Source organism: Tauraco erythrolophus, chromosome 6, assembly GCF_009769465.1.
Source record: "Tauraco erythrolophus isolate bTauEry1 chromosome 6, bTauEry1.pri, whole genome shotgun sequence".
Taxonomy (NCBI): domain Eukaryota; kingdom Metazoa; phylum Chordata; class Aves; order Musophagiformes; family Musophagidae; genus Tauraco; species Tauraco erythrolophus.
In genome coordinates this window covers 60,988,611-61,014,606 of record NC_141470.1, presented here as the reverse complement: position 1 = coordinate 61,014,606, position 25,996 = coordinate 60,988,611, and the positions used below count along the sequence as shown (strand labels likewise).

At 39.9% G+C, this 25,996-nt stretch overlaps 1 protein-coding gene across 4 annotated transcripts in view; it reads right to left on the bottom strand.

Annotated features, from left to right (window-relative positions):
• PPP2R5C (protein phosphatase 2 regulatory subunit B'gamma) overlaps positions 1-25,307 on the bottom strand; it is an 87,178-nt gene extending 61,871 nt beyond the window's left edge. For 2 of the 4 annotated variants that reach the window (XM_086614030.1, XM_086614031.1), the window contains exons 1-3: positions 25,235-25,307; positions 23,548-23,613; positions 6,938-7,097 (exon numbers count right to left, since the gene is read on the bottom strand). In XM_086614030.1, the coding sequence (XP_086470156.1) occupies positions 6,938-7,097; positions 23,548-23,613; positions 25,235-25,261 (253 nt within the window). In that variant the 5' untranslated portion in view covers positions 25,262-25,307. Of the gene's footprint in view, positions 1-6,937; positions 7,098-23,547; positions 23,614-24,404; positions 24,433-25,234 lie in introns of those variants that run through there. The other 2 variants (XM_086614035.1, XM_086614034.1) reach the window with 2 other exon arrangements.
• Positions 25,308-25,996: the final 689 nt, after the last annotated feature.

Sequence of the window (25,996 nt, the reverse complement as noted above, 5' to 3'; positions counted from 1 at the left end):
AGCATTATCTTGTTTAATCTACTATCTCACTTTGCATAAAATACTTTTAGCTAAACAGTGATGCCACCACCTTACAGCTGGACAAAACTCCTTAACTGCCATGCATGCACACAAGAAGCATGATTAAACTGGAAAGGCTGAAGTACTACACCTTTGTTCTCTACATTATTTACAACTGTCAGGAGTAGGTTTCTGCAATAAAAGTGACATTAAACATTGAGATTTGCAGTCTCAGCAGCTTTTAAGAAAAGAGCTCCTCAAAACCCCAAAGTTGTCCATTATCACTATGATTCCCATAAATTCAGTTATATTGCATTTATCCCATCAGTCTGTTCTGTATCATGAAAACAGATGCTAGTTTTAAATGAACAGGTAACACACTCTGCTTGAATCTGAACTTACTTTGATAATGACTTTGTGAAAGTTACCAACATACATAGTTCAGTTTCTCTGCAACATAGAAAACAATTCTTTATTTGCTTTTTAACTTACCTTGGTATCAGTTTTGCTTACTTATCTGTACTCTACAGTTGAGAGAAACACACTATAACCTTCCATTTCTGACCTCAAGAAATTCTCACTTTTTCCTCCTTCCCCATGGTTACAACAGTTTTATCAATGAAAATTTGGTCCAATTGTTTTCTTAAGTATCAGAATCTTAAACTGGAATCACCTCTTCTGCAATCTTGATTCATCACACTTTAATACTGTACAGACAATGAAAACAGAGCTATCTCCTAGACAGCCATTTATGACTTAAAAACATTAGGAAAGCTTTAATAATGCTTGCCTCCCTATCAGAGTCCTCTATCACAGGCAGGCAAGTTGAGACACCACCCTGACATTCTCCTTTTGTACAGCACAGACTCAGAATTTGGCATAGCGCTGAAGTCTCTGCTTGGGGGAAAAAAAAAAAAAAGGAAACCATGCACTTGGCATGAAATGTGCTCATAAAAATGGCACCCTTATGACCTGTCATGTTCATTATTTCTTTTTTGTCCTTTTGTCTCTCTCTTTTTTTTTTTATAGATACACCTGACAGTATTTTTAATGTTGAAATCATGTTAAGACAGACACTGACATCTCCACCAGAAGGCGAAAACCAGGGCTGATCAACACGCACGGCACGATCTTCAACAACAGAATACCAGAATCTATTTAATCATATCACATCCAGTTATTCTACATTAAGAAAACAGCACAGTATTCCATATTCTTTTATGTTTCTCAGTACTAAAAGTTAGTCTAGATATCCACATCTGTGAATGTAGCTCATTTCTTCCTACCTCAATGTATATCTTTATAAAAATATTGTACCCACATTTTTGAGATCAAAAATCCAATTCCAAGAGGTAAACAGTAATTCTGGAAATAAATTAGGAATTGTATTTGAAAATAAAAGGTGAATTCCAATTGTGATCTTGAAGATTACATAAAATAATATTCACTTTTATCTAAAAAAAGAGAAAAACCCCAACCCCAAACCCACAAACGAAACCACAACACTGGCATCATAGAAGTTCTCTGTAAGGCTATAAAAGGATTTCTACCCAGCTTTAAAATACATATACAGAAATGCTACAAGAAAGCATATTTTTGAATCATGCCCAAATTTACATATGCATGACTAACACATGTTCGTTAGGAAATTTTGCAACAGTTCAGAATATTAAGGAGCACTGCCTTTTTTTTTTTCCAAATTTTTTATTCCAGGACTGACAGAGAACTTTATCCTTTAATGAATATTACTTTCAGGTTAAAGTTAGATTTGTGACAGATTTGTATTTGACAGTGCATAAAACCTTTTATCCCAGCCAGGGCATCTTAATACTGTATTTAAAAATTCTCATTGCAACATTCTCTTACATATTGTAGAGATTCAGACCACATCCTTAAAAATCTCACTCCTTTGTACAACAGTTACATCCAAACACTGCGCATTTCCACAGTTTACTAAAATCAGCAATCCCTGCAAAATAACGTGTACCGATACAAGTATGCTCACCTGTTTGCACTGTTAAAAATCCCTTGTAGCATATAAACTAAATGTACATAATGGGCAGGGAAGCATCTTAGAAATACATACTTAGCAAGACTGTACCATGGGGAAAAAATTCTTATCAATATAAATTGTCATTTTTAACAACATCTACATTTGGAATCACTCAACTTAAGTTTTACTTCTAATACTGTTGAATAGAAGTGAAATACATTAACATTTAGGTTGCTGGTTAACCAGTTATGAAATGCCATGCTGCTGGCTGTTCTATTTTTTGTTGCTTTTTGATCTTGGTCAGTTACTCAGTGAGTCCATCACAGCAGCAACCTGAGTCCTGCAGATGTCAACATTCACACACTACTCTCATTTGGTAAGGAACAACTGTATTCTCTGTAAAATCAGAGGAAAAATAGAGTTTTTTTTTTTAAAAAATCAAAACCCAATTGTTGCAAAAAACATTTCAGAGAAAATTCAGAAAACAGTAAGTCTGATTGCCTAATGGTTTAGATAGTAAAATAAGCTGATAGAATTTACCAATGTTTATTTAGTAAAGTTTTCTTAATGTGTTTAAGAAGAGAAAAAAAAGGCAGCTAGATCTAGAAGTAAATGCAATTACCTCATAAAAAAAAAGAACTTGGGGAAATAAAGTAAAAGATATCATTCCTTTCCCTCAGCATTAAACCCAGGTCATATTTTTTGTTTAAAATGTTAGAGATTTGATCTGTATGATGGTCTTTGGATACTAACTCCATGAGAGCTGAAAAGAAAATGTATTTCTGCAGCCATCAAGCACACAAGCAACAAGCATGCCATTCCTACCACATCAAGACACTCTTAAAAGCTTCCTCTCAAAACTGAGTGAACACAGCGAGATGAGTAGCACACATACACGACACACTCAATCTTTAGAGCTTTTTCCTGTATATAACGTATTTGAATGTCAGAAGTTCATACAGGTAACCTAGAATCAAGAACTGAAATGAAGATGACCCATCAACATCACCAGAAACAAATGCCAACACACAACAAACTAAATCACAGACACTGTGAAATTATTTGCTAACTAACCCTGAAAAATTATCCATAACGTAAAAATGAATTCAAGCTTCTTGTATAAAGTTGAAGTGAGCAATTGCAAAGAACACAAACATTGGTTGGATGTTAGGAAGTATTTCTTCTCTGAAAGGGTTGTCAGCCACTGGAATAGGCTGCCCAGGGAGGTGGTTGAGTCCCCATCCCTGGATGTGTTTAAGAATAGGGTGGATGATCTACTTGAGGATATGGTTTAATGGGGATTAGGGATGGTTGGACTCGATGATCTCTAAGGTCTTTTCCAACCTAGAAATCTATGAATCTATGAACTACCTTCAGTGTGTCAGTGGTCAGGTACATACAAGCTCAGATATGATACTTTCAAAATATATTTATTAAATATTCATCTTGAACACTTACGCGTTTATCTCATATAGCACATTCTTAAATCTGTAAACAATTTCAATATATCTTAAGTTACAAACTGTTTTCTCAAGAAAGCAAAAAATAAAGAAACTGCTAAGTTTCTGAAGGCTGAAACCAATGGCTTTGCCATTTATATATGATGTAACCAAAGCATTAATCTGCAAGCTTTCAAATCATAATACAACAAAACACACCTTTAAGGCCAGTAAGTAATTTTTTTCCAATAAACAACTGAAGACAAAAATACATTTTCTGTAACTGAAGTACCTGTACTACAAATGCTAGCTGACAAGGAGTACCAGATAAGCAGAAATTAACGCAACATTGGTGAAAATAGGTAAGGTCTTTTCAAGACATTTGACATAGTTCTGACAGCACTTCTCCAGAGATACTTCTGGCTTATCTGTGGGTAGAACAGGTAGCTTGTCTGCCCGAACTAAATCACGTTGCGTTGCACTTTGCTTCATCAGCTTGCAGCTTTGCTAACACATGGATCTCGATGCTCCACAAACCGATTGCATCAGAGACTTTTCTATGTTTATCTCTATTTTTAGAGTCTCTTACCTCAAAATTTATTTCCTTCTCTTTTTGCATTATCTGAGCTATACTGCTCTTCCATTTCCTGAATAAACTGAGGATGTACAATGTCAATCATAAGCTGCTCAAACGAATATAAATCATACCACACTAACACCAGTCACCAGGGCTAACATTGCTGGAAGCCTATCATCAGCACTTCAGTACAACACCCAAGAGAAAGTTCGTAGCATGCCCAAAGACCAAAAATTGAGATTATTTCAGATTAAAGGGCAAAGTATTTCCTAAACAAGAAACCTTGATGAAAACCCACTTTGGCAGCTCCTCCTTCCCCTTCCCATTATTTCAAGGGATCTGCTGACCTCGACTCCAGCCCAATGGCACAGAAGAAAGGTGGTTATCGCAGCAATACTGCAGGAGATTTAGAGCTCACCAGTTACAAGCCTTCACAGACCTATTACAGACTGAAGACAACCCCATTCCATATGCTGTGTTTAAAACACAATCTCATGTAAAGTACATCCCATCACACAGTAGTCAGCTCAAAATTTATATATATTTATGCACATTTCTTGGTCTACTACACATAGAAGAAAGGTTTCCCAGGTACTGCAGCCATAGAAACACAGCCACCCGTTAACAAGTAACTGGAGTTTGAAAGCTGGAAGCTGGTTAAACACAACTAACCTGAAGGAACGTCACATTCTTCTCAGCACTTCATAAAAGTCAAAGCTGCCTTCATCATCTCAGTCCTTTAAATTACAGCCTGCCAGTCCGCTCTGACTCCTGTCCAGACACGGACATTAAACAGCAAGCACACTTATGGCTGTCAAAAAAGAAGGTTTCCCAGCTTCACTTGACCCACCAAACGAACACACATCAAGTCACGTACATATGTACACATTAGGACAACAGGATGACTGGCCAACAGCGTTCCCAGTCAACCCTAACAGGTAGGAATTAAGTCACGAGAGAGCACGTGTGGGGAGCACAGCAACTATACAGACACCTGCTACGATGCATGAGGCTGGACGTAGTTTTATTAGAACACGTAGTTAATTACCACCCAGTACTAGATCAGCAATTGCACCAGTGTTTCATAACAGAGTTTGACCCTCGACAGCATCAGTGTTGACACACATACAGCATCAGACATCCACCAGAGATAAGCTCAAAGTTCTATTCTCTTTTTTTCACTTGAGAGCAGGAGGAGTGATTGCAGACTGAAGGGCAAATATAATCCATATGCACAACAATACCTGCACCATTCCTTGCCAGCTAGGTGTGTTGCATCAAAAACACCAGAACGCACTCAGAACACACCTTATGTAGTAAAACAAAAAAAAAAATTAAAAACTACATCTTTTTTTTCCCCTCAAGTCCAAGCAGGCACTATTCTGCCCTTCAACGGCCTACTAGTATAAACTGCAACAGAGCTAAGGTGGACACCTCACTCACTGTAAAATACTTGCCCCCCTCTTCTAACCGAGCCCTCAGTTCTAGTCTCCCCAAGCTAACAGTCCCAGGCACTATCAGAAACATACTATTTAAAATAGGACAAAACAGAGGTTCCAGACCAAGTAACAAACAAATTTTCTTTGCAGCTGAGTTTTTGAACAAAAGGTTATGCCTGTCAGTGAGGCTATATGCACAATTTTTTTATAAAAATCACTAATTTAGTGTCATTTGCTTATGTCACACCCTGGATGTGACAGCTTGTGCATGAAGACGGGACATATTATTCATAATCTGTGGTGCTAAATATTCTTATTTACAAATTTGATAAAATAGATTGAAGTTCACTTATTAAATAAACAGGAGTTAGGTCTTGAAAAATTTTTAGCAGCCTCTTGTATATAGACTGCTATACTAACATGATGCACAATATTTCATAAGAGAAAAACGCTGCAGTCTAATTTGATCTGTATGAAAAGCAGTGTAATTCACACAGACTGAGAAGCTGGGTTTCTTATTTTTAAAAAACACTAATGCTTTATATCAGGAAAACAATGACTGGAGGAAAAAAGTCTTATGCCTTGACATTTCCACATTGCCTACAACAGTACTACTCAACATTTCAGTAATCTATTAGGCTTTTACTCCAAACTTTGAACACTAGAAAGCAGTATGCTTCACACTTCAAAATAGTTTCCTTTTGCTGTTTGTTTTGTGGTGTTGTTTTTAATAAACCTTCAGAGCAAATCAGTTGCTTATAAGCAATTGATCAGTACATTTGACCACACCTGGAAAATTCAATCCTAACACTACTACAAGCTACCATAAGCACACTATGCAAACATGTATCTACATAAGAGACAGTAGCTAAAATAAAGATGATAAAAGCCACGTTAGTAAGAGAAGATGCATCATCATCATCTTTTCATCACAGATGGCTGCAAATATAATTCTAAAAGATTACAAAGGCTTAAAATTGACAATAGAAAAATTCATAGTCATTAAAAAGAGACCCCTCCACTTGACCCATGCTCAGGAAAACCGGACCAACAAATAGCAAGAGACCAAGTCTTCTCACAAGACCAAAAGATAATTTAGTACAAACAAAGCACGGTTTGAGCATGCTGCACTGAGGACAGATGACATATTTTTTGCATAGAGCAACCAAATATTCTGCTTTTACGTGAGATGAGTGAACATACTTTTACATAGACATTTCTGGGTTGAAGAAACTTATAGATATTTCCTATACTGATTGCCAAGAAGGCACCACACTGCAAGTCCTCATACAACGAATGAAAGAAAAAAAAAAATAGCAGTGTGCTTGAGCATGTGAGTATGTCCAAGTTTGCACACGTTATACTTGATATATAATGCACGTTTTCCAGATACAAGTAGTATAATATAATATAATATAATAGTTGACATATTTCTCTGTCTCATGCCCAAGGTTCCCTACAAGAGTAATTCTAATTTAAAAAGACATACCTTTTAAAGCTGGCAGTTTTTGAAGCTCCCTGTTATTGCTAACATTAAACCTTGAAGAACTCTGCCGCTTTTCCTTCTTCAGTACTGTCTGTGGTGCTGGTACTTTGATTTTAGATAGTTGTGCTGGAGGAGGAGTGCTGTTTGATTTTTTGTTTGACACCTGTTTAAAAAGAAATTAAAGCAGTTAATTGCAGCTGAACTTAAAGAGAAAATCTTCTAAAAATTACTTTTGTTACAGAAATAAATTAAGCAAAATAAGCTTTTAATCATAATGCTCTATTAATCATCCTCTGAACATACAGCTATCCATTCTTCTGTTCCATCTTTTCAGTGTTCATTTCCGTACCACAGCTCATACAGATGGGAATAGATCACCTTGTTACATGTACTAGTCCATTTATTTGAAGTTACCGGCCAATTGAAAAGAAATTTTCAAATAGTGTAGTTCCTCAGCTACTCTCAACCTTTTTCCTGGATAGTCCAGGTCTCCAAGGTATTTGGCTGTTTAACTTCAGCTTCAAAGGGATCACAGGACCTTGTCCATTTACAGCAGGTGAACCTTTCACTGCCTATTTGTACTGTGCCTTATTGCTGGCATCCTAAGCTTGGCTAAGGACATTCAGGATTTGATATAAAATTAAAGGAGCAAGTCATTGTAGTAGGTTCATCAGCTTTTAAAACATACATGAAGATTTGTAGCAGTTTACTGCCTACTCAGAGCAAGTTGCTTTTGCTGTAATAATCCTTATCAGATTGTCACTGTACCTCTGTATGAAGTAAATAATATAAAACCAGAAAAATCGTTCCCACTTACAGCTTTCCAGTTCGCTGCTGTTTCCCAGACTACACTTGTTAGGGCTCTCTCTCAAATTGAATAAATGCATCATTAACAAAAGCCTGTCAGAACTTGTGATGCTGCCTTTCTCGCTCCTTTTTTTAAGTAGGAAAAGCAGGTTTAAAGTAGGTAATAGCTAACTTTTTATATATGAATAATTTCATGACGTTCTTCACGAGAACGATAAAACATCCAGAGGTGACCAACACTAAGAATATAGAAACAGCTGAGCAGGAAATCTTACTTGCAAGTCTTATTATTCATTTTACAGGACCTTAATCTGCTGTAAAAGCAGATGTGTGTGCTTCCGTGTAAAATAGTTTGCAAATTAGCACACACATCTGAAAATATACCTAGGCACTATTCTCTTACACAGAAGACCATATTCTCCTTTTCAGAAAGTGCCCACATGATAAGAAATTGGAAAAATCAGATGGGAATGGAATTCAGGATGGAAATCAAGTTGTAATCCTGCTACTTTGGCAGTTTGAATGGATTTAATTAGAGTTTTGTTTAGCATAGTAGATATGAAACCAGTATTTCATTCCTGCAAGAAATAACATCAATGGTATTTTCATAGGGATATAGCTAGAACAACAGAAACCACTTTTCCTCAAGTTCTAGAAAAGATTTCCAGAATAGCTTATTCATCAGCAACTTCCATACGGTCTGGGAGTGTACAAATTCGGCACACATTGAAATGTTACCATACATAAATGTATCTATCTACATTTAGAATCCCTAAGACAGTAATCTTATTCAAATTTTGTTCTAGTAGCATAACTAGGAGAGAAATGTATATGCTTCAAGAAGAGATTAATAATTGTGTTATACACACAGTACTTAATATATTGAAGATACGACTGAAAGCAGCATTCAGTTTTCATTGAACATTAAAGATTACCATTTTGCAAATTCAATATTCTAAGAGCAAAACTCCTTACAGCCTTATAGATCAAATAAGTGGAGACAATACACTGAATGCCAGAAGACTTAAGTTACCAAAAGTACTCCAGAACTACAGTAAAAACAGCATATATCAGCAAGTTAAAAGCATTTATGTGCAGCTAATACCTGTTACATTGCCATTTTCAGACTATTTCATTTTTTAATCCCAAACTCTAAACGCTTAAAATTATTTTTGCTGAAATACACGTGATCTGCAAGGTAAATTAAATTCTATCCATTAATTCAAGTTAAAAAAAAAAGGATTTCACATGAACTTATGAATAGACTAAGCAGAAAGAAAAACAGCACTAAAGATTAGTAAGCAATGACTTACCATGTATTAAATGATAAAAGCTAATTAAGATGAATTATAAACACTATTACTGCTTAGGATTCTATATTTTCAATATTGTGCTTGAGTCTAATGGTGTTTTTCTGAACCGGCCATCTTCCACTGCCACCTGTTTTTTGTCCTTTACTTGGAACAGGAAAAGCCGCTTTCCTGTTTCCTCTATTCCCAGACAAATTCTCAATTTTGAATTAACAAGCGCTCACATGTGCCTGCACGCATGCGCACACTACAGTGTCCTAAGGAAGCACGCACCTCCAGGAACCAAGTATTCTAAATTGCAGATAAATTCTAAAATTAGCCAAAAATGGTTATTTAAGAAGATGGGTGACATTTCTAATTAGAAACATTAAAAGAAAGCTGCTTTTTTTTGTTGCTATGGCAACTTCCCCTCTAGCAGTGATGACTCCAGTGTAATTCTAGCCCTGAATCACTGGCCAATCTAACCAACAGATTTCCTCCTCTTTCCTACCATCAACCGTGATGATTCCCATTTTTTTCAGACAAGCTCCAGTCATTCAGACAGCACATACCAGAAAGCTACCAAAACAGTTTCCAGTTCATTATTATTTGAATACTAAACTACACAGCTGTACCAAATGACCTCTGCAAGTGGCACTACGGTGCTATCACAAGATAACTGGCCTCCAGACCTTGGAGATAATCAGCCCTTGGATAGAAGGGCACCTGAAGAAAGTCAGTTAAGTCAACTTAAGCCACACAGCTCAGCAATCTTAACCACCTGTCTAAAAAGAAAACTTCAGACTAATAGTTCTGTGTATTCATTTTCTGAGGACTTCAAGGTAACATATTTAAGTTTTTATGAAGGTACAGTGTTCATTAGTTCAGATGAAACAGTCAAACAAGCTTAACTTCTTCCTCCCAGTAACAAACCAAGTAAGTCAGAAACCACAACTCCCGAGAAAAACTGATAGACATTCTGCTACATCAGTGAACAATTCAACTTATTTGACATCAGTACAGTCAAACTACAGATACCATAGAATGGTTTGGGTTGGAAGGGACCTTAAAGATCATCTAGTTGCAACCCCCCTGCCATGGGCAGACACCTTCCATTAGAGCAGGTTGATCAAAGTCTCATCCAACCTGGCCTTGAACACTTCTGGGGATGGGGCATGGGAAACCATGTTGGCTGTCACCAATCACGTTTCTTGTTTCATCATGTGCCTTAGCACAGTTGCCAGGAGGATCTGCTCCATGATCTTGCCAGGCACAGGTGAGACTGGCTGGCCTGTAGTTCCCCAGGTCTTCCTTTTTTCCCTTTTTCAAGATGGGGGCTATGTTTCTCCTTTTCCAGTAGGTGGGAACTTCGCCAGACTGCCATGACTTCTCAAATATGATGGATAGCGGCTTAGCAACTTCATCCGCCAGTTCCCTCAGGACCTGCAGACGCACCTCATCAGGTCCCATGGACTTGTGCACCTTCAGGTTCCATAGATGGTCTCGAACCTGATCTTCTCCTACAGTGGGCAGTTCTTCATTCTCCCAGTCCCTGACTTTGCCTTCTGCAACCTGGGTGGTGCAGCTGGAGCTCTTGCCAGTGAAGACTGAGGCAAAGTCGTCATTGAGTACCTCAGCCTTCTCCATATCCTGGGTAACCAAGTCTCCCATTTCCTTCTGGCGAGGGCCCACATTTCCCCTAGTCCTCCTTTTATCACCAACGTACCTATAGAAGCTTTTCTTGTCGCCCTTGATGTCCCTGGCCAGATTTAACTCTATCAGGGCTTTAGTTTTCCTAACCTGATACCTTGCTTCTCAGACAATGTCTCTGTATTCCTCCCAGGCTACCTGTCCTTGCTTCCACCTTCTGTAGGCTTCTTTTTTGTGTTTGAGTTTGTCCAAGAGGTCCTTGTTCCTCCATGCAGGCCTCCTGGCCCTTCTGCCCAACTTCCTCTTTGTTTGCTCTTGAGCTTGAAGGAGGCGATCCTTGAATATTGACCAGCTTTCTTGGGCCTCTCTTCTCTCTACGATGGGCTTTATACCATCATACTCTATCAAGCAGATGCCTGAAGAGGCCAAAGTCCGTTCTCCTGAAGGCCAGGGTAGTGAGCTTGCTATGTGCTCTCCTTGCTGTCCTCAGGATCTTGAGCTCCACCATTTCGTGGTCACTACAGCCAAAGCTGCCCTTGAGCTTTACATTCCCCATCAGCCCTTGTTGTTGACAACAAGGTCCAGCATAGCACCTTTCCTCATTGGCTCCTCTATCACTTGGAGAAGGAAGTTACCAGTGCATTTCAGGAACCTCCTGGATTTCTTATGCCCTGCTGTGTTGTCCCTCCAACAGATATCAGGGTGATTGAAGTCCCCCCATGAAGACCAGGCCTTGTGAACGTGGGGCTGCTCCTATCTGTCTATACAAGGCCTCATCCACTTGGTCTTCCTGGTTGGGTGGCCTGCAGCAGACTCCCCACTATAATGTCATCTATCTCTGCCCTTCCTTTAATCCTGACCCATAAGCTCTTGGTCAGCTCCTCATCCATCCCCAGGCAGAGCTCCATGCACTCCAGCTGGACACTGACATAGAGGGCAACACCTCCTCCTTGTCTCCCCTGCCTTCCTTCCTGAACAGCCTGTATCCTTCCTTTCCAACACTGCAGACACAGGTTTCATCCCACCACATCCCATGATGCCAGTAAAATCACAGCCCTGCAGGCATGCGCATGTCTCTAACTCCTCATTTATTCCCCATGCTACCTGTGATTGCATAGAGGCACTCAGACTTCTCAGATTGCTCCTGGCTGCATCACTGGTGTCCACATGAAACAGCGGCAGCAGAGAACAGTCAGTGAACTGTACAAGGATTGGTAGGCTCTTGGTGACATATTTTTATCAATTCTCTGTCTGTGACTGGAATGGGAAATACCTATTTTTCCCCTTGTTCTGGCAAAGAGCTCCCTCCTACCCAAACATTTATATACTTATAGACACAGTGAATTCCAAAAGTGCTGATAAACCCCTAAAAACATGTAGAAATTAGCCTGAAAAAAAACACCAGATTGAGAATGTGTTTCTTCAGATCATAATTAAAAACACAATCCTCGAGTTTTCTGGTAAGTTTATTTTTTAAAAGCTTTACATACTTCTCTGAACATTAAGACAATCAAGACCAGTATGATTCTTGACTTAACTTCTGCTTTCAAGAATTGAAAAAACACAGTTTATGTTCCTTAGTTCCCTTGTATAAGCTTAAAATGAATTCAAGAGACTAAAAGGCAGGTAGGAGACAAGGAGGTTTCTTGCCAGTCACAACAGCTCAATACAGATGGTCCTTACATCCCTTCTTCCCTTGAGTCCTCCTGCACCAAGCAGAAAGCAGTGCATTTTTTGTCTTAACATCACTGTTTTGAACAAAGTTGGATCCTTCACTCTCCAACTCGTAAACAGGCAAGTATAAATCAGAGCACAACACTAAGTTTGTGATCAGGCAAAGAAAGATATGAGTAGATCAAGGACATCTAAAGTTACAGCCAATTTTTTTTTTCCAAATTAAATCAAACCACCCACATGGCAACTTTTACTTTTGGCCAGCCAGCTAAGACATAAGAGAGAGAGTACTGGGACCTGGAAGGAGGGTCCACCCTGGATCCCACATATGTCAGCAAGTCTTATCAATTTGCATCTGCAAGGCTTGTCTGTTACCTTAGAGCTCCTTCAGAAGACCATATTCTTCCCTTTCTGAGACTCCCCTAAAAAACTGGTATTCAAGCTACCTTGACCAAAAACGGGCAATCAGGAAAACTCCGACCTTACTTTTTAAAGCACACTCACTAGTAACTGAACTAGACCAAAGCACACAAAGTCTTCTGCTCCACAAAATCAAGAGGGCTTCCAAGCCAAGCCTACAGTGAGGTCAACTCTGTAACAGTGCAGCAAGCTTTCACACTGCTTTCTAAGATAAACTGGTCAGAGCACAGTAAGGATTTCAAGATGACAATAAAATCACCTGGATGCATCTGTCCTTCAAGAGTAAAAAAAAAAAAAAAAAAAGGATAGCTTACTAGTGACAGAAATCAGATCACCTCCTAAGCACAATTTAACAGAGATTCCTTCTGTCTGCCTGAAGAGAACATGGTGCTACGCAGTATCCTGTATGGTGTTTCTTGACACAGATCAGTCTAACACTAATCCACACATTTCTTCCCTCTAATGAGCATCATCAATGAATTAAAGTTTATACCAGTGTGTACACCATCCCAGGATGGGCAGCAACAAGCCACACACCAGCAAAAACCTTGATAAAAAACTCTGAACTAGACTGCAAGATCTGGATAGGTGCATTTGTACCAATTAACACATAATAAAGACTCCTTGTGAAATGCAGGTACATAGAAGAAAAAAAGCACAGAACACTTTTTATGAGAATCATCAGTCTGAATCTGAGAACAGAGGGAGAATGCTTATACTCATGCAGATTTAATCCCTTCCTTTGTTTCCTTTTGGTACAATAAGTAGCCTCCATGGATTTATTTTTCATTAAGATAAATAGAGGTCTGATCTGTAGCACCCAGAAGGGCTCATTTCTTGCCAAAGCGGCCTCAGAAGGGGCTATGAAAGCATTCTCGATTAAATCTAAAATATACTTACAATGAAATTGAAAGACAATTTACTAAAACTAAACAAAGAACATGAGGAAAATATGAAAGGGACATTTACAACTTTGTTTTCAAAACTATGTAATCAAAATAATTTGCCTTAGAAGTTGAGGCCCAATACATAATCAATGTAATTAGCGTGAGAAATTGAACTTAATTTACTCTCTTGAGACAAGAACTGAAATCAAAGATCAAGGAGTCAAAATGGGTGGAGAGCAGTTAAGAGCCTTCCATGCTGTTTTTTCCCCCACTGTAGTAACTTCAAAGTAGCATGAAAATCTCTGAACACTCCAGGAATCTTGAACTCTGCCGCAGAGCTCTCTCTTTTGCAGATCTTTATTTACTGCTCTGTTTTGAGGGTGGGAACAGGGACACATCACATCTGGTATATGGCCCAGTAGCCAACCACCTGGTAAATGTACCCACAGCACACCTGCAGGAGGTGGGCTGGTGGTGGCAAATTAGCAGCTGGGACTGAGGCAAGTTGTTCAAGACAGCATGCTACCAGGAGAGCAATATTTGTCAGCTGATTTCAATGCTGTGTTAACACCACCAGTTCAACATGCCTTCCAACAGCACAACATCAGAATAAACTCTTTTATTACAGTATACAGCTTGACAGAGCTATCTGGAGAGTCTGCAGTAATCCTAGCTCATGCAAGTAGTGCCCAATCACTGGTGAGGAGTTTGCTATGGAACAACTAGCTACCATCTTTAACATCAGTATCTTCACTCTACACAGGCTCAGTGCAAACTATACAAAGCTTTATATGGATTCTTAATCATGAGGACACATAAAAAGGGGCACTGATCCATAAACAGTCCAGTTAAAAAAAGCAGGGAAACAACATGCTTGTTGGGTATCATTTTGGATGGCAAACAGTTCTGGGGTTCTCACTTTGTTGAGGATTCTTGCTACTTATGCCACTATTGTTCACTAGTTTCACCACCACAAGATTGTTTGGCCAGACAACTTATGGAGGTCCAGTTTATGCTGCTGAAGGCTTTGGTTGGTTTCACACAGAGCACAAGTTAGATTTCTATTGTTTTTCCTCAAAAAAAACATTTGCCAGAATGATACCTGGATGAGCCTGTTAGAATGATCTTTGCAGCTGCCCTTCTAGCAAATACATTTATTATCATTAAAGATTCTCTTTGTGGACGAGACACACTGCACGTAGTACAGCAGCAGTCTCAGCATAACTTACTGTGTTTTTAATTGGTAAGATAGCAAGAGCTACATCCTAAAGCTTTGAGGATCCATGTTATTGTAAGGATAAACAAAAATATTAACTTTTCAACAGGGTAGTGATGATAAAGTTTCTATATTTTACCACACTGTAATCAGCACTCACTGATTTACCTTGTGGTACTTGTTCAGCAACTGTGATTTTGCATTTACATATAGCAATGCTACTGCTGGCTATTCTTGATGTCTAACTATGAAGTTCCATTAGTGTTTTGTCAGAAAACATGGAGTTTGTTGAACTACATCAGTGACTGGGAAGTTCTCTACAAGCACTGAAGGGTCATCTGACCCTCTACATCGTGGAGGGGTGCCCACGGAAGTTTTACAGTCACAGACCATTCTAGTCGATTTACAACTTGCTGAAGCTCTTCCGCCTTTCTTGCTGGTGTTCATTTTTCACAACACAAAGCATTGCTTGTATTTCCTGTTAGCTGCTTATACAATTCTTTAGAAAATAAAATTTGAATTGTGCATATCATCACAGCTTTGTGCAACAGACTTGACTTGCAACACATCAAACCAATTCTGACAATTGCCAAAGATGTCTCAGCTTGGTATAGTGCATCCTTGACATTCTTGCACTGTAATTTTAAATTCACGCTTAAATATCAGTAGCATAAGGCTTGGTTTCCATTTGCTCCTTGTAAACTTAATTTTAACTAGCTTACTCCAGACAAAAAATGGTATTTGATTCCTTTCAGGCAGAGATCAGGTCTGCAGCCTGAGGTTGTAGACTATTGGCAAAGATTGTACACAGGCTGATACTGTTTTGTGTTTGCTAAAACACCACCATCCGCGAGCACCTGGTACTTCACAAACACAGGCAGCAAAGGAACATTTGTTTCTTAATGCATCTTCTATAATGAAACTTCAAAGAAACAAATGCCCTCAGAAAAGTAAAATTTGTTACCTGCAACCATCAGTTAGCTAATTAAATATGATTAAAGCCAGATAACGGCCTCAGTATTATTTCAGAACATTTATATAAAGACATAGATCTGTACATCAGAAGAATCTGAATAAAAGATGGCCTGGCTTAAGTTACTTTAATTCTTGATTTTCAATTGTAATTTCTTTCTGAGCAGCCTGAACTACTCTTTTTACTTTCAAAAACCCAAAGACTATTCTTGTGCTTCTTTTTAATACATATACAAACATATATATACACACGTGTAAGGTTCCCACATTGGAAGGCAGGCAGACACACACACACTCATCCCATTTGCATTAAGCCCCAACTCCTACACTCTGCTGTAGATTTTAATTACATAAAGTTACTGATGAGCTAAGGCTACTGTGTATGTGGCTTTGCCAATGTCGTCTGTTGTCTTGTGCTCCCTGATCCATTCATAACAATTTCTCACTTCACACGCTCATATTGAAATCTTTTTCGCAGCACCCCCTGCCCCTCAATTTGGTATCTGTATTAGATGCTATAAAAGAGAGCTACAGTCCATGACAAGGTTCCTGGGTGTTTTAGTAGTATAACCTTGACCACTTCTAAAGAACTATTACACCAAATCACTTCATCTTTGGCTCTCATCATGCTTTTATTTTACATGTCACTAGAAAAGTTTACTTTTCAGTACTTCAGACTGCTAAACTGAGCAGCGATGAGGAGGTGTATTAAATCAGTGACTATAAAGGTGTAGCAAATTATAATATTTGGCAGTCATCTTTTAAGAAGTATATTCAGGAATAAGGCAGGATATTTATCCCAGATTTTTTTTTTTTCCCTTCAATTGGGGCCCTAAAGCCTGTTGGAGAGTCAGGGAAACAAACAAAAACCCAAAGCCTACCACCCCACTTGCAGAATTACAAATTTATTCGGACTTTAAATGAAATTGAGGGAGGGGGGGGGGAACCAAACTAGACAATGTCTGTAAACATACAGGTGGATTCAATGGCTACTTTGTTTTCCACGCTATTTGTATTCTCTATGGGATAACTATATTAATAATTATCTATTACACATGCATTAATGAACACCTGAGTCCTCTCCAAGTTTAAGAGTTAAGGCCTACCACTCTTTATGAAAAAACATAAGAGAAGCGATTTGAAACAAAAGATGAAAGGGATATTTTCTGTTTACAAACTGCTGATAAACATTTCTGAAGATCACTTTGCTCCTTTCAGTTAGAACTGCTTTTGCCTTCGTTGCTGTGTTTCTATTCAGGAAGGATTCAGAGAGCTTAAAAGCACAATTAGGAAGTAGAGGATAGCAAGTACTAAAACAAACCACAAACCAGAGACCTCACACCCCATACGTTACCCAAGTAGTTGTCAGCCTTGCGTAAGAACTAGGAGGGCAACAGGATCCTGTTTTCAGAAGTATCTCCTTTTAGGTAATGAAACACTTGTATACAGCAGTGTTCCGTACATTTTTTTTTAATCGATTCTACTAGTTTTAAAAGTGTAATATTAAAGTTACATAACAAGCACTGCTAAGGTAACCTCTTCTACTATTCAGTATCAAGCTATATGTGCTTTGGATGCAGAAGAAACTGCCAATTCCCAAACACAAAAAGGCAAGATGTCAATAAAAACTGGAAATAGGAAATTACAGAAGTTAAAAACAATCAAAAAATTGCATAGCTGCTTTAAGAGTAACACATAGTGCAACCTTCTAGTCAGCAAATAGCACCTCATTTAGTACTAAGGGTATATTCACTTGCTACCAATTCATTAAAAATTCTCTCTAGGAAGGAAAATCAGAACTACAAGCCATGAACAAAAATAAGTTGGCACACCAGTTTAAAGACAAACAAACAAGAAAAAAACCAAAGCCCACAGACTTTGACATAGCTGATATAAGAGAAAAATCCATCCTGATCTTATATGCAGTTTTGGTTGAACGTCCTGTTTTACTAATGTTAGAAGTAAAATGCCAAACCAGTAGCCCTAGAAAGCTTCAGAAAACATAAAGTCTAGCACTGCCTGTTTATAGCCATTCTACGATTCAAACTTGAGGACTAGTTGTTCAAATTTCAGCTTTATTTTGTAATACGAGTATTGCTCCAATTTCCAAATCAATTTTATCTACTTCATGGATCTGACTCATGAAAACACTGGCTATTCTCTGCCTATCAGTCCAGCTAGAACACATTACTGAACACATACTGAAGAAACAGCTGGGTTTGTTATGCACTGTATGGACCAGACAAACATAGCTTATTGATTTTGCCAACTGAAAACTTGGGGTTTGGGGATGCTTTATTACAGGTTATCAGTCCTTCCTGATACAGATGGCTACGTAACTGGCATCAAACTGACAGCAAGGAGTACTATCAAAACTCTTAAAACACCGTTTTATGTTATAAATAAATACTTACATTCAGGTATTAATCAAAAGATAAATCTGATCTATGCTAAATATATATCTTTGTAAGACATCTGCTTCCACGAAGAACTAGAAATACAGAAGAATCTTATACTACAAAGATGCTGAACTCAATGCATCCAAAATGCTGTGCCACTGAGTGAGAGCAATCACTCACCTAACAACAGTAACGGAAAAGAGCTAAATCAGATGCTTTATAGAAGTGACAATATATATACACTGAATCACATGGAGGTACAAATTAGAATACTAAAAAATTAAACCAGGATAATCTCAGCTGATTGAAAGAACGTTCTGTGGCAAGAAGATATTTCCAGAAATTATTCAGGAGCAATTGTAGTCCTAATACATGTGAACAAGGAGGGGAAAACTACCCCAGAACTTTTGGAAATGTATTCTGCCCTCTCCAACCCCCAAACCTCAAGCTCCTCTGCTGCAGTCCCTAATGAGTTGCCTAATCAGTACTGAACTGCGCTAAGACTCTGAAGTATAACTTTAAAAAGCCTGAAGTAGAAAAATCTAATCACAAGCTAGACAGTGCCTAACAGTCTCCACATACCACCTTCAGGATCAGATTGGGTATGTTTGTTTCTCAGAGTTACTAATAACTGGTACAGTACCTTAAATAGCATTGCAATGAAAAATCACAAACAGGAAACATGAGAAAAAAATCAAGCAACAGTATATAGAAAATATGGAGTCAGCTTTCTAAATAACTTTCTGCTACTGATCACAGGAACCTGTTAACACAAAAACCACTGGATTTATTCCTTTTGTTTTCCTTTTAACATTAGGATACTTCTACATATGATCTCTGCTAATAAACCCAAGCAGAACCATCAGCACCACTTCTACTCTGCATCCCTTTTTGACTTTTTAAGTAAAGTGGCAATCGTATGTGCACGTGTAATCAGGAGTCAGTAAAAGAAGTCATGAGAATACTGACTGTCTTTCCCCACTGTGTGCTGGCTAATATAGGAAAGGTGATCACAGAAAACTCTCAAGGTTCTTTCAGAGAGATAAAAATCTGTAATTTGGCTGAAGCATTTTAAAGATGGTCCATTAAACATGGATTTATGTAATTTGTTACCATTCCTGAAAAAATACTACTACTATGTTGAATGTCTTAAGAAATTAACTTTTAAATAAAAAAGGCTTCACAAAGCAGGGAAGAAAAACTTCTGAAAAAAAGCCTGACAAAATTGGTACACTGGAAGCTATTTCCAGTGTTTAATAAGCCTACTGAAAAGTGGTGTCTGCAAGACAGCAGCAGGACAGAAGCATGGATCAGTACTTAACAAAGCTTTTTTAACTTTTTTTTTTTAAATTTGTTTCAACAGTGATTAGTCTGACATTAGCAACATGTTGTCAATAAACAAAGCAATTTCTTGCACAGCAAGAAAACTGGTCAATGCAGTTTGTATTTTATTACATTTTGATTTGTCTGTATTAAAAAAAAACACATCACCTTTAAAGTAGGAAAAACCAACCAGAACAGCACACAGAAACCATGAGATAACACACAAACACACACACTCCTCAAACCACATCAGTCTTCCGTTTGCTGTTCTGCATGGCAGAAGACCTTGAAGAAAGAGTTATGATTTCTGTTCCCATTTCTTTAAAGTTATGAAGCCAATACTTTCTTAAACAACAAAAGTAGTCTTTCCCTTCTAGAGACTACTCAGCATCTAGATTAAAAATGAATACAATTTTATATTTAGAAGTTTCATGCCTTCTTAAACCAGTCCAGCTAGAAGATACTATCACTCCCAGTCACCTACTACTGCCTTGGATGAAAGGCTACCAGCTGCTTCTGACCCTTCTATCCCCAAGGTGAACCACAACAGTGAATTGTCCAAGTGCTCCTAGACAATTGCAGTGACTGGTGAAAAGAGCAGGTTTTAGCACATACATTCCCACAGGCAAACCAGACAGAAATAGAGAGTCTATAGGGTTAAAATCTTAACTTCCTTCCCCTATGGCTGTATTTGAAAACTACTGTAAAAGTAATGTAAGAAACACTTGAATTTTCAGAAGTGTTAGGTTTTAGGTAAGGATAGAAAAAGGTAATGTTTCTCAACAATCAACTACTACCAAGCCACCTGTTTCTAAAGAAATTAAGCTGACCGTAAGTCACTACTGCTTTAACTCAAAAGGAGACCTCCACACCCCTGTGACAAAACAGAGCTCTACAACAAAGCTTATCTGTGAGGCAAGTAACTTCTGCAAAGGCCAGTGAGGTCGCAGGGAACACGTCCACACGTTACTAACAGTTGCCATGGCCAAGCCTCACACTCCAGCACTTTTTATGTTTGGTTTTTTTTGTGTGTATGTGTTACTTGTGTTCTAAGTATAGGTTTTGGGCACTGGTAAACAAACCCCTCAAGTATTTTACCAGAGTGGAGACACTACTCCCACACAGAGGAAAAACAATACACAACAACACAACAGATTAAGCCTTTGTTCATAACTTGAAGACACCAATATCCTGGACTAATTACTGAACTAAGAGGTTACGCTAAAATGAACAGATTCAACTGTTTCAGTAACTAATTTGCCTAATTCATTAATGTTCATTAACAGGTTACAAACTACAGTTAGATGTGAGCTTAATCATATTAGCTCTTAAGTGTTCAAAAAGTGGACAACATGTGCAATTGGAAACTGGAATAATTGCCTTAGGGTACAGAACGACAAGGTGCCCTCACCTCATACATACAGTGAAATTGTGGCAGCTCTGTCACAAAAGGAGAACAGAATATGGAAACAGAGAAGGACAATCAAAGTAATGGAAATTCTCCCACCTAGGGGAGATTACGCAGGGCTTGGGGGGAAAAAATAAATCAATACAGGCCATATAAAAAAGTCAATCAAATCGTTAATAATATGAAAAGTTTTACACAACACCTCAGCTAAGCAACCTTCTAAGCCACATAGTAGCTTAAAGAGAAGCACACCAGGATAGAAGACCATATGTCTACTTTTTTTTTCTGAATCTCTCTTCCTGAGCATTAGCTACCAACCACACAGCAAATATGAAGTAACATGGACCTTTCTTCCTATATAGCATGGCTCTTTTGGTATTACATTGAGTAACCAAGGCACAGGTAATGCAAGAAGAATCATCTTGTATTCTTTCCCCTAAACACCTGCTTCATGGGAACACTGGAAATAGGAAAATAGGCAAGATGAACCTTGCTTTCCAACACAACTACAATGAGATTTTTCGACATTTAAATGACCAGGCATTTACTTCAGTAGGTCACCTGTGTGCTGCAGCTACTATTTAGTACTTCTGTATGTGCTTATGGGCTGCTGCTGAGTTTTCAATCCACGACAAGCATCAGCTTAAGTCACTTTCATCCCCTTTCAGCATGGGCATCCTGACCTGGCATACCTGAAATCATCTCAATTCCTTTTCAAACTTGCTGTACAGCTTCACTCAACTAAAATCTCATTTCCCTGACTGCAAGACAGGAAAAACACTTGTTCGTTTTTGTAAATATTAAGATCTGTTGCACTTTTTTTTATCTATAGAAGTCCAAGGCATCATGAATTTAGTTAAGTGCTATAAAAGTGTCTATAAATAAAGTATTTGTGGGATGCTGCTGCTTGTGTTGTCCCTGTTCCTTGAATAGCAGACAGTTTCTAGTCTTTACAATCTGCTATTTGCATTAAACGCATACACATTAAATGGATTTTGAAGGGAATAAAAGAAATTAACCAGCATATTTCCAAATCTACTCATATTCTAGATTTTTAAAAAGCCATATTAAAACACATATACAAGGAAACATGAAAACATCCTCCTTTAAAGAAAAAAAGCACCCTAAAACCATATTAACAGTTCCAGAATATTTCTATATTTAGTCATCTTCATTATGTTAACAAATAGCCTCCTTTCTGCTCATATAAGCACGAGCTAACGTACATCACAATTACAGCCAGCCACATTAGAATGCAATGTCTACATTACTATTTGTGTGCAATTATTCTATTAATTAAGTTAATGAGTCAAGCACAGAGGTGTTCAAAATTGTATGGAGACTAAATAATGCCCACTGGGAATGGCAATCATAGTATATGTGGCAGTCATATTTCCAGTCCCTTTCCCAGTCTGCCTCTGCTCACATACAATTAAATATCATAGATAACATAAGTAAACTGTACTTTTCATTGGGAATTCTACTTTGAAGGACAATTGAAAATGAAAAATACATGAACACTATTCTCTTGTTGAGATTCATCTCTCTTATGTTTTAAGGTAAAAAAAGCTAGATCTGCAAACGCAGAAAGAAATTACAAAGAAAGCTGCATATACATTTTCAGTTAACATTCAAAGCTTTCCACTAATTAACTACAGGAGCTTTACACTCTATCCTGAAGTACCAAGAAGAAATAAGAAAAATCGGTTTTCGTTTCAGCAGCTTGTCATTCAGAAGCTTGAGGAAAAAAGTACACTCAACAAGTGTACCGCAAAGATGCTGCTAACGACAAGCCTTAGAATTGCACAGGAACTAAAATTACAGCCAAGAATTAATACTCCTTTTAACATCACAACAATATACTGTAAAGACAGAACATATCGCAATAAACTATGCCCATTTACACCATTGTAAACATTTACACTGACACATTTCTTATTTCATTGTAAGAGCTTTCCCTTTCAAGTCATTGCACCTTGTTGGTAGGCAAAACAGAGCACTACAGAAGGGGAAAAAAATAGTTAAAAATAAACCAGCATCAACAACAGAATAATCAGTCAGAAACAGAACACTCTATTGTATACCTACAAAAAGAAATCACACAACAAAACAACTGGCAGCCTTTGATTAAGCCTAATGTTTCCTGACAATATAACCGGCTACTGACACTTAACTGACATGCCAAAATCGACAGTTTGAGACAAGAGAGCTGAGAATTACTGAGAATGATAAAAACTGCAATGATCAAGTAGAAGACAAGACCAAAACCTCACTATAAGACTAGAAAATAAGACAGATGTAGATCTCATAACCAGAAAGAACATAGATGAATATTTAAAACTGCAGCAAGCAAGCACTTATTTACTCTAAATAAAATTAACTTCCTCAAAAGCATCTTCTCTTAAGCCTTAAAAACTCTTTTTGTCAAATACCAGGGCAGTAGTTCCACAATCACTTTCCTGACAGCCGCCCGTCATATCAAAATTTTAACAATCTAGAAAAATTTAAACCACTTAATTGTCTTGACAATTTTACCTGGAAAAACCTACATATTTTAGTAATATTTACCTCATGGTCTTGGTTATCTTGTCCATCTTTGCCACTTTTTCCACTCTTGGCGGATTTTGCAGGTTCCTTTAAAAAAAAAAAAAAAGAGTTTGAAATCTCAGTTACTCTGAAAAGGAGATCTAGATAGATTTTTTCAAGTCAAGAAATGAGCAGTTTTTTAGATACTAAGAATATGAAAATTGACAGGACAAAAATGATACTGTTTTATTGGAACATCTTAATACTGAACTATCAGTCTCTACAAAGCTGCTTTAAATGTTTTTCACCCGCAGAGATGTTTTGGAATTTTATTTATGCCTCAAAATTCACCCATAAAGTATATAAAGATAAGTTTTTGTATAGGAAGCAGGCAGGGACAAAGAACGCAAGTGATGCAAACTACATCTAAGAATTTACCCTTGGTGCCTTTGGTTTTTAGCTTCAGGAATATAATAGTTTATATTTAGTTTAGGTTTGAAACTAGCATGAGTACAGCACACAATTTACACTTTATTTTGTCTGTTCTAGGGGCTAGAACATCTAGTATCAGAAGCAGGCCCACAACTCTTCAGCATGGTACTTAACCTGCATTCCTCACCCTTTTAACTGGGGAAAAGTTAAAACAAACAAACAACCCAACCCTCATAAACCGTAACACCTAATCTCTCTACATCTAATTTTAAAACGATGTTGGAAAACTAAAAGACAATCAGAAATCAATCAAACAGAAAAGGTCCAGAGGGATAGCAGCGGAATGAGGCAGATAGTATACTTCGCTGTTCCTGACTTCCACTCATACGGCTAATTGTCTATCACACAAAATAAAGTGCAATCCAGTTAACTTTCCGTTGGATTTATAAGTTTTCTGTGACCATTACTTGTGCAAGCCCCCTTCGCGGCTGCCAGACAAATCACTCCAGGGAGCGCCGGGGAAAGAGGCAAAGCGAGGCCAAAGCTGGATCCTCTGCCATTGTCAGAAAAAGGAGGTGAAAAGATTTCGAGCAGCGATTAGTGCTCCTCGAGTGCTCATGATGATCCCCTGGGCACAACTTCAACGGCAGCCAGAGCCACGCAGCAATGAAACTTCCCGGGACGGGGACCGGGCAAGACGCTGTGGGGAAAGACCCACCCCCGCGCCCCTAGCCCTGCCGCCATGAAGAACATCCCTTCCCCCCCGCAACACAACCGGGCCAGCCCCGAAGTAAAGGACACCCCCTCCCAGCTCACCCTTCCGCCAGGCTCGGCTGAGGACACGTTTCCCATCCCCTCCCCTCCAGCACTCCCCCGCACGCCAAAGCTACAGCCTCTTTTCACCGACTCCCTCCCTCCCTCCGGCTGCCCCCAACTCCGCACCCGCCCGCCGCGGGCTCGGCGCCCCCGCTTCGGCGGGGCGTACCGCCGTGGCCCGGCGAGACGGTATCAGGATACACGCACACCCCCCGGCCGCCATGGCACCCCTCGGACTAGGCCCCACCGGGAGCTGCCCCCTCTCCAGCACCCGGCTCCCGGGGGAAGGCAGGGGGCCGGCACAGGGCGGTGAGGGGAGGCGGCTGCCCCTCGCCTGGCTCTCCCCCATGGCAGGGAGCGCCCCACCGGTCCCCTCGGCGCCAGGCTCCGCTCGCCTCTGCCGCCCCCCGCCGCGCTCTGCCCCAGGCCCCTCCTCCCCGCGGGGCCTGCACCCCACAACACCTCCCCCCCCTCAACTCACTTTCTCCTTCTTGTTTTTATTCGGCATGGCCGCCCAACGCGCCGCGGCCGAGCGAGGCGCAACCGCCAACGGCTCGGCTCGGCCCCGCTCCGCGCCCACCCCGCGCTGCGCTACCGCTGCCCCCGAGCCTCAGCGGCAGCCCCGGCCCTGCCCCCACCGCCTTCCTCCTCCGCCCCCCGCCCGCCGTGAGCGCGCCGCCGCCTCCCCATTGGCTGCCCGCGTCACGTGAGCCACGGGCGCGAGCGTCACCTCGCGAGCGTCACCTCGCGGGCGGGGCTCGAGGCGGCCTCCCGCCCCTCGCCCCGCCTGTCGCGCTCCCGAGCGGCGGCCGCGGCGGCGGGGCCGGGCCCTGGGGCCGGGCCCGGGGCCGGGCCCAGACCCGCACCCTCCCCGCTCTGCCCCGCCCCGCCCGGGCTGCGGGGCGGGCCCCGCGGCTCTAGCCACGCCTCGGGGTGGGCCGCGCAGGCGGAGCTGCTCCTCCCCGGCCCCCCAAGCCCGCCTCCTGTCTGAGGGGAAGCCGCGGGGCGGGCTGAGGTGTGCTCAGCGTCCCGGGTGTCCGGCAGGATTTCCCTCAGCCGGCAGCACCTCGCGAGAGGTCCCTGCAGCTCCCCGAGCCCGAGTTGCCCACCGGAGCCCGCTTTTGAGTGAGGAGTATGGGCTCCGCCGTTGCGGATGCGGGGAAAGGTGGGAGTGCTGCGTAGGGTCCGGGAGCCTCTCGCTGGAGAGCGGCAAATGCTTAAAGAAGAAAAAAAACCAAAAGCG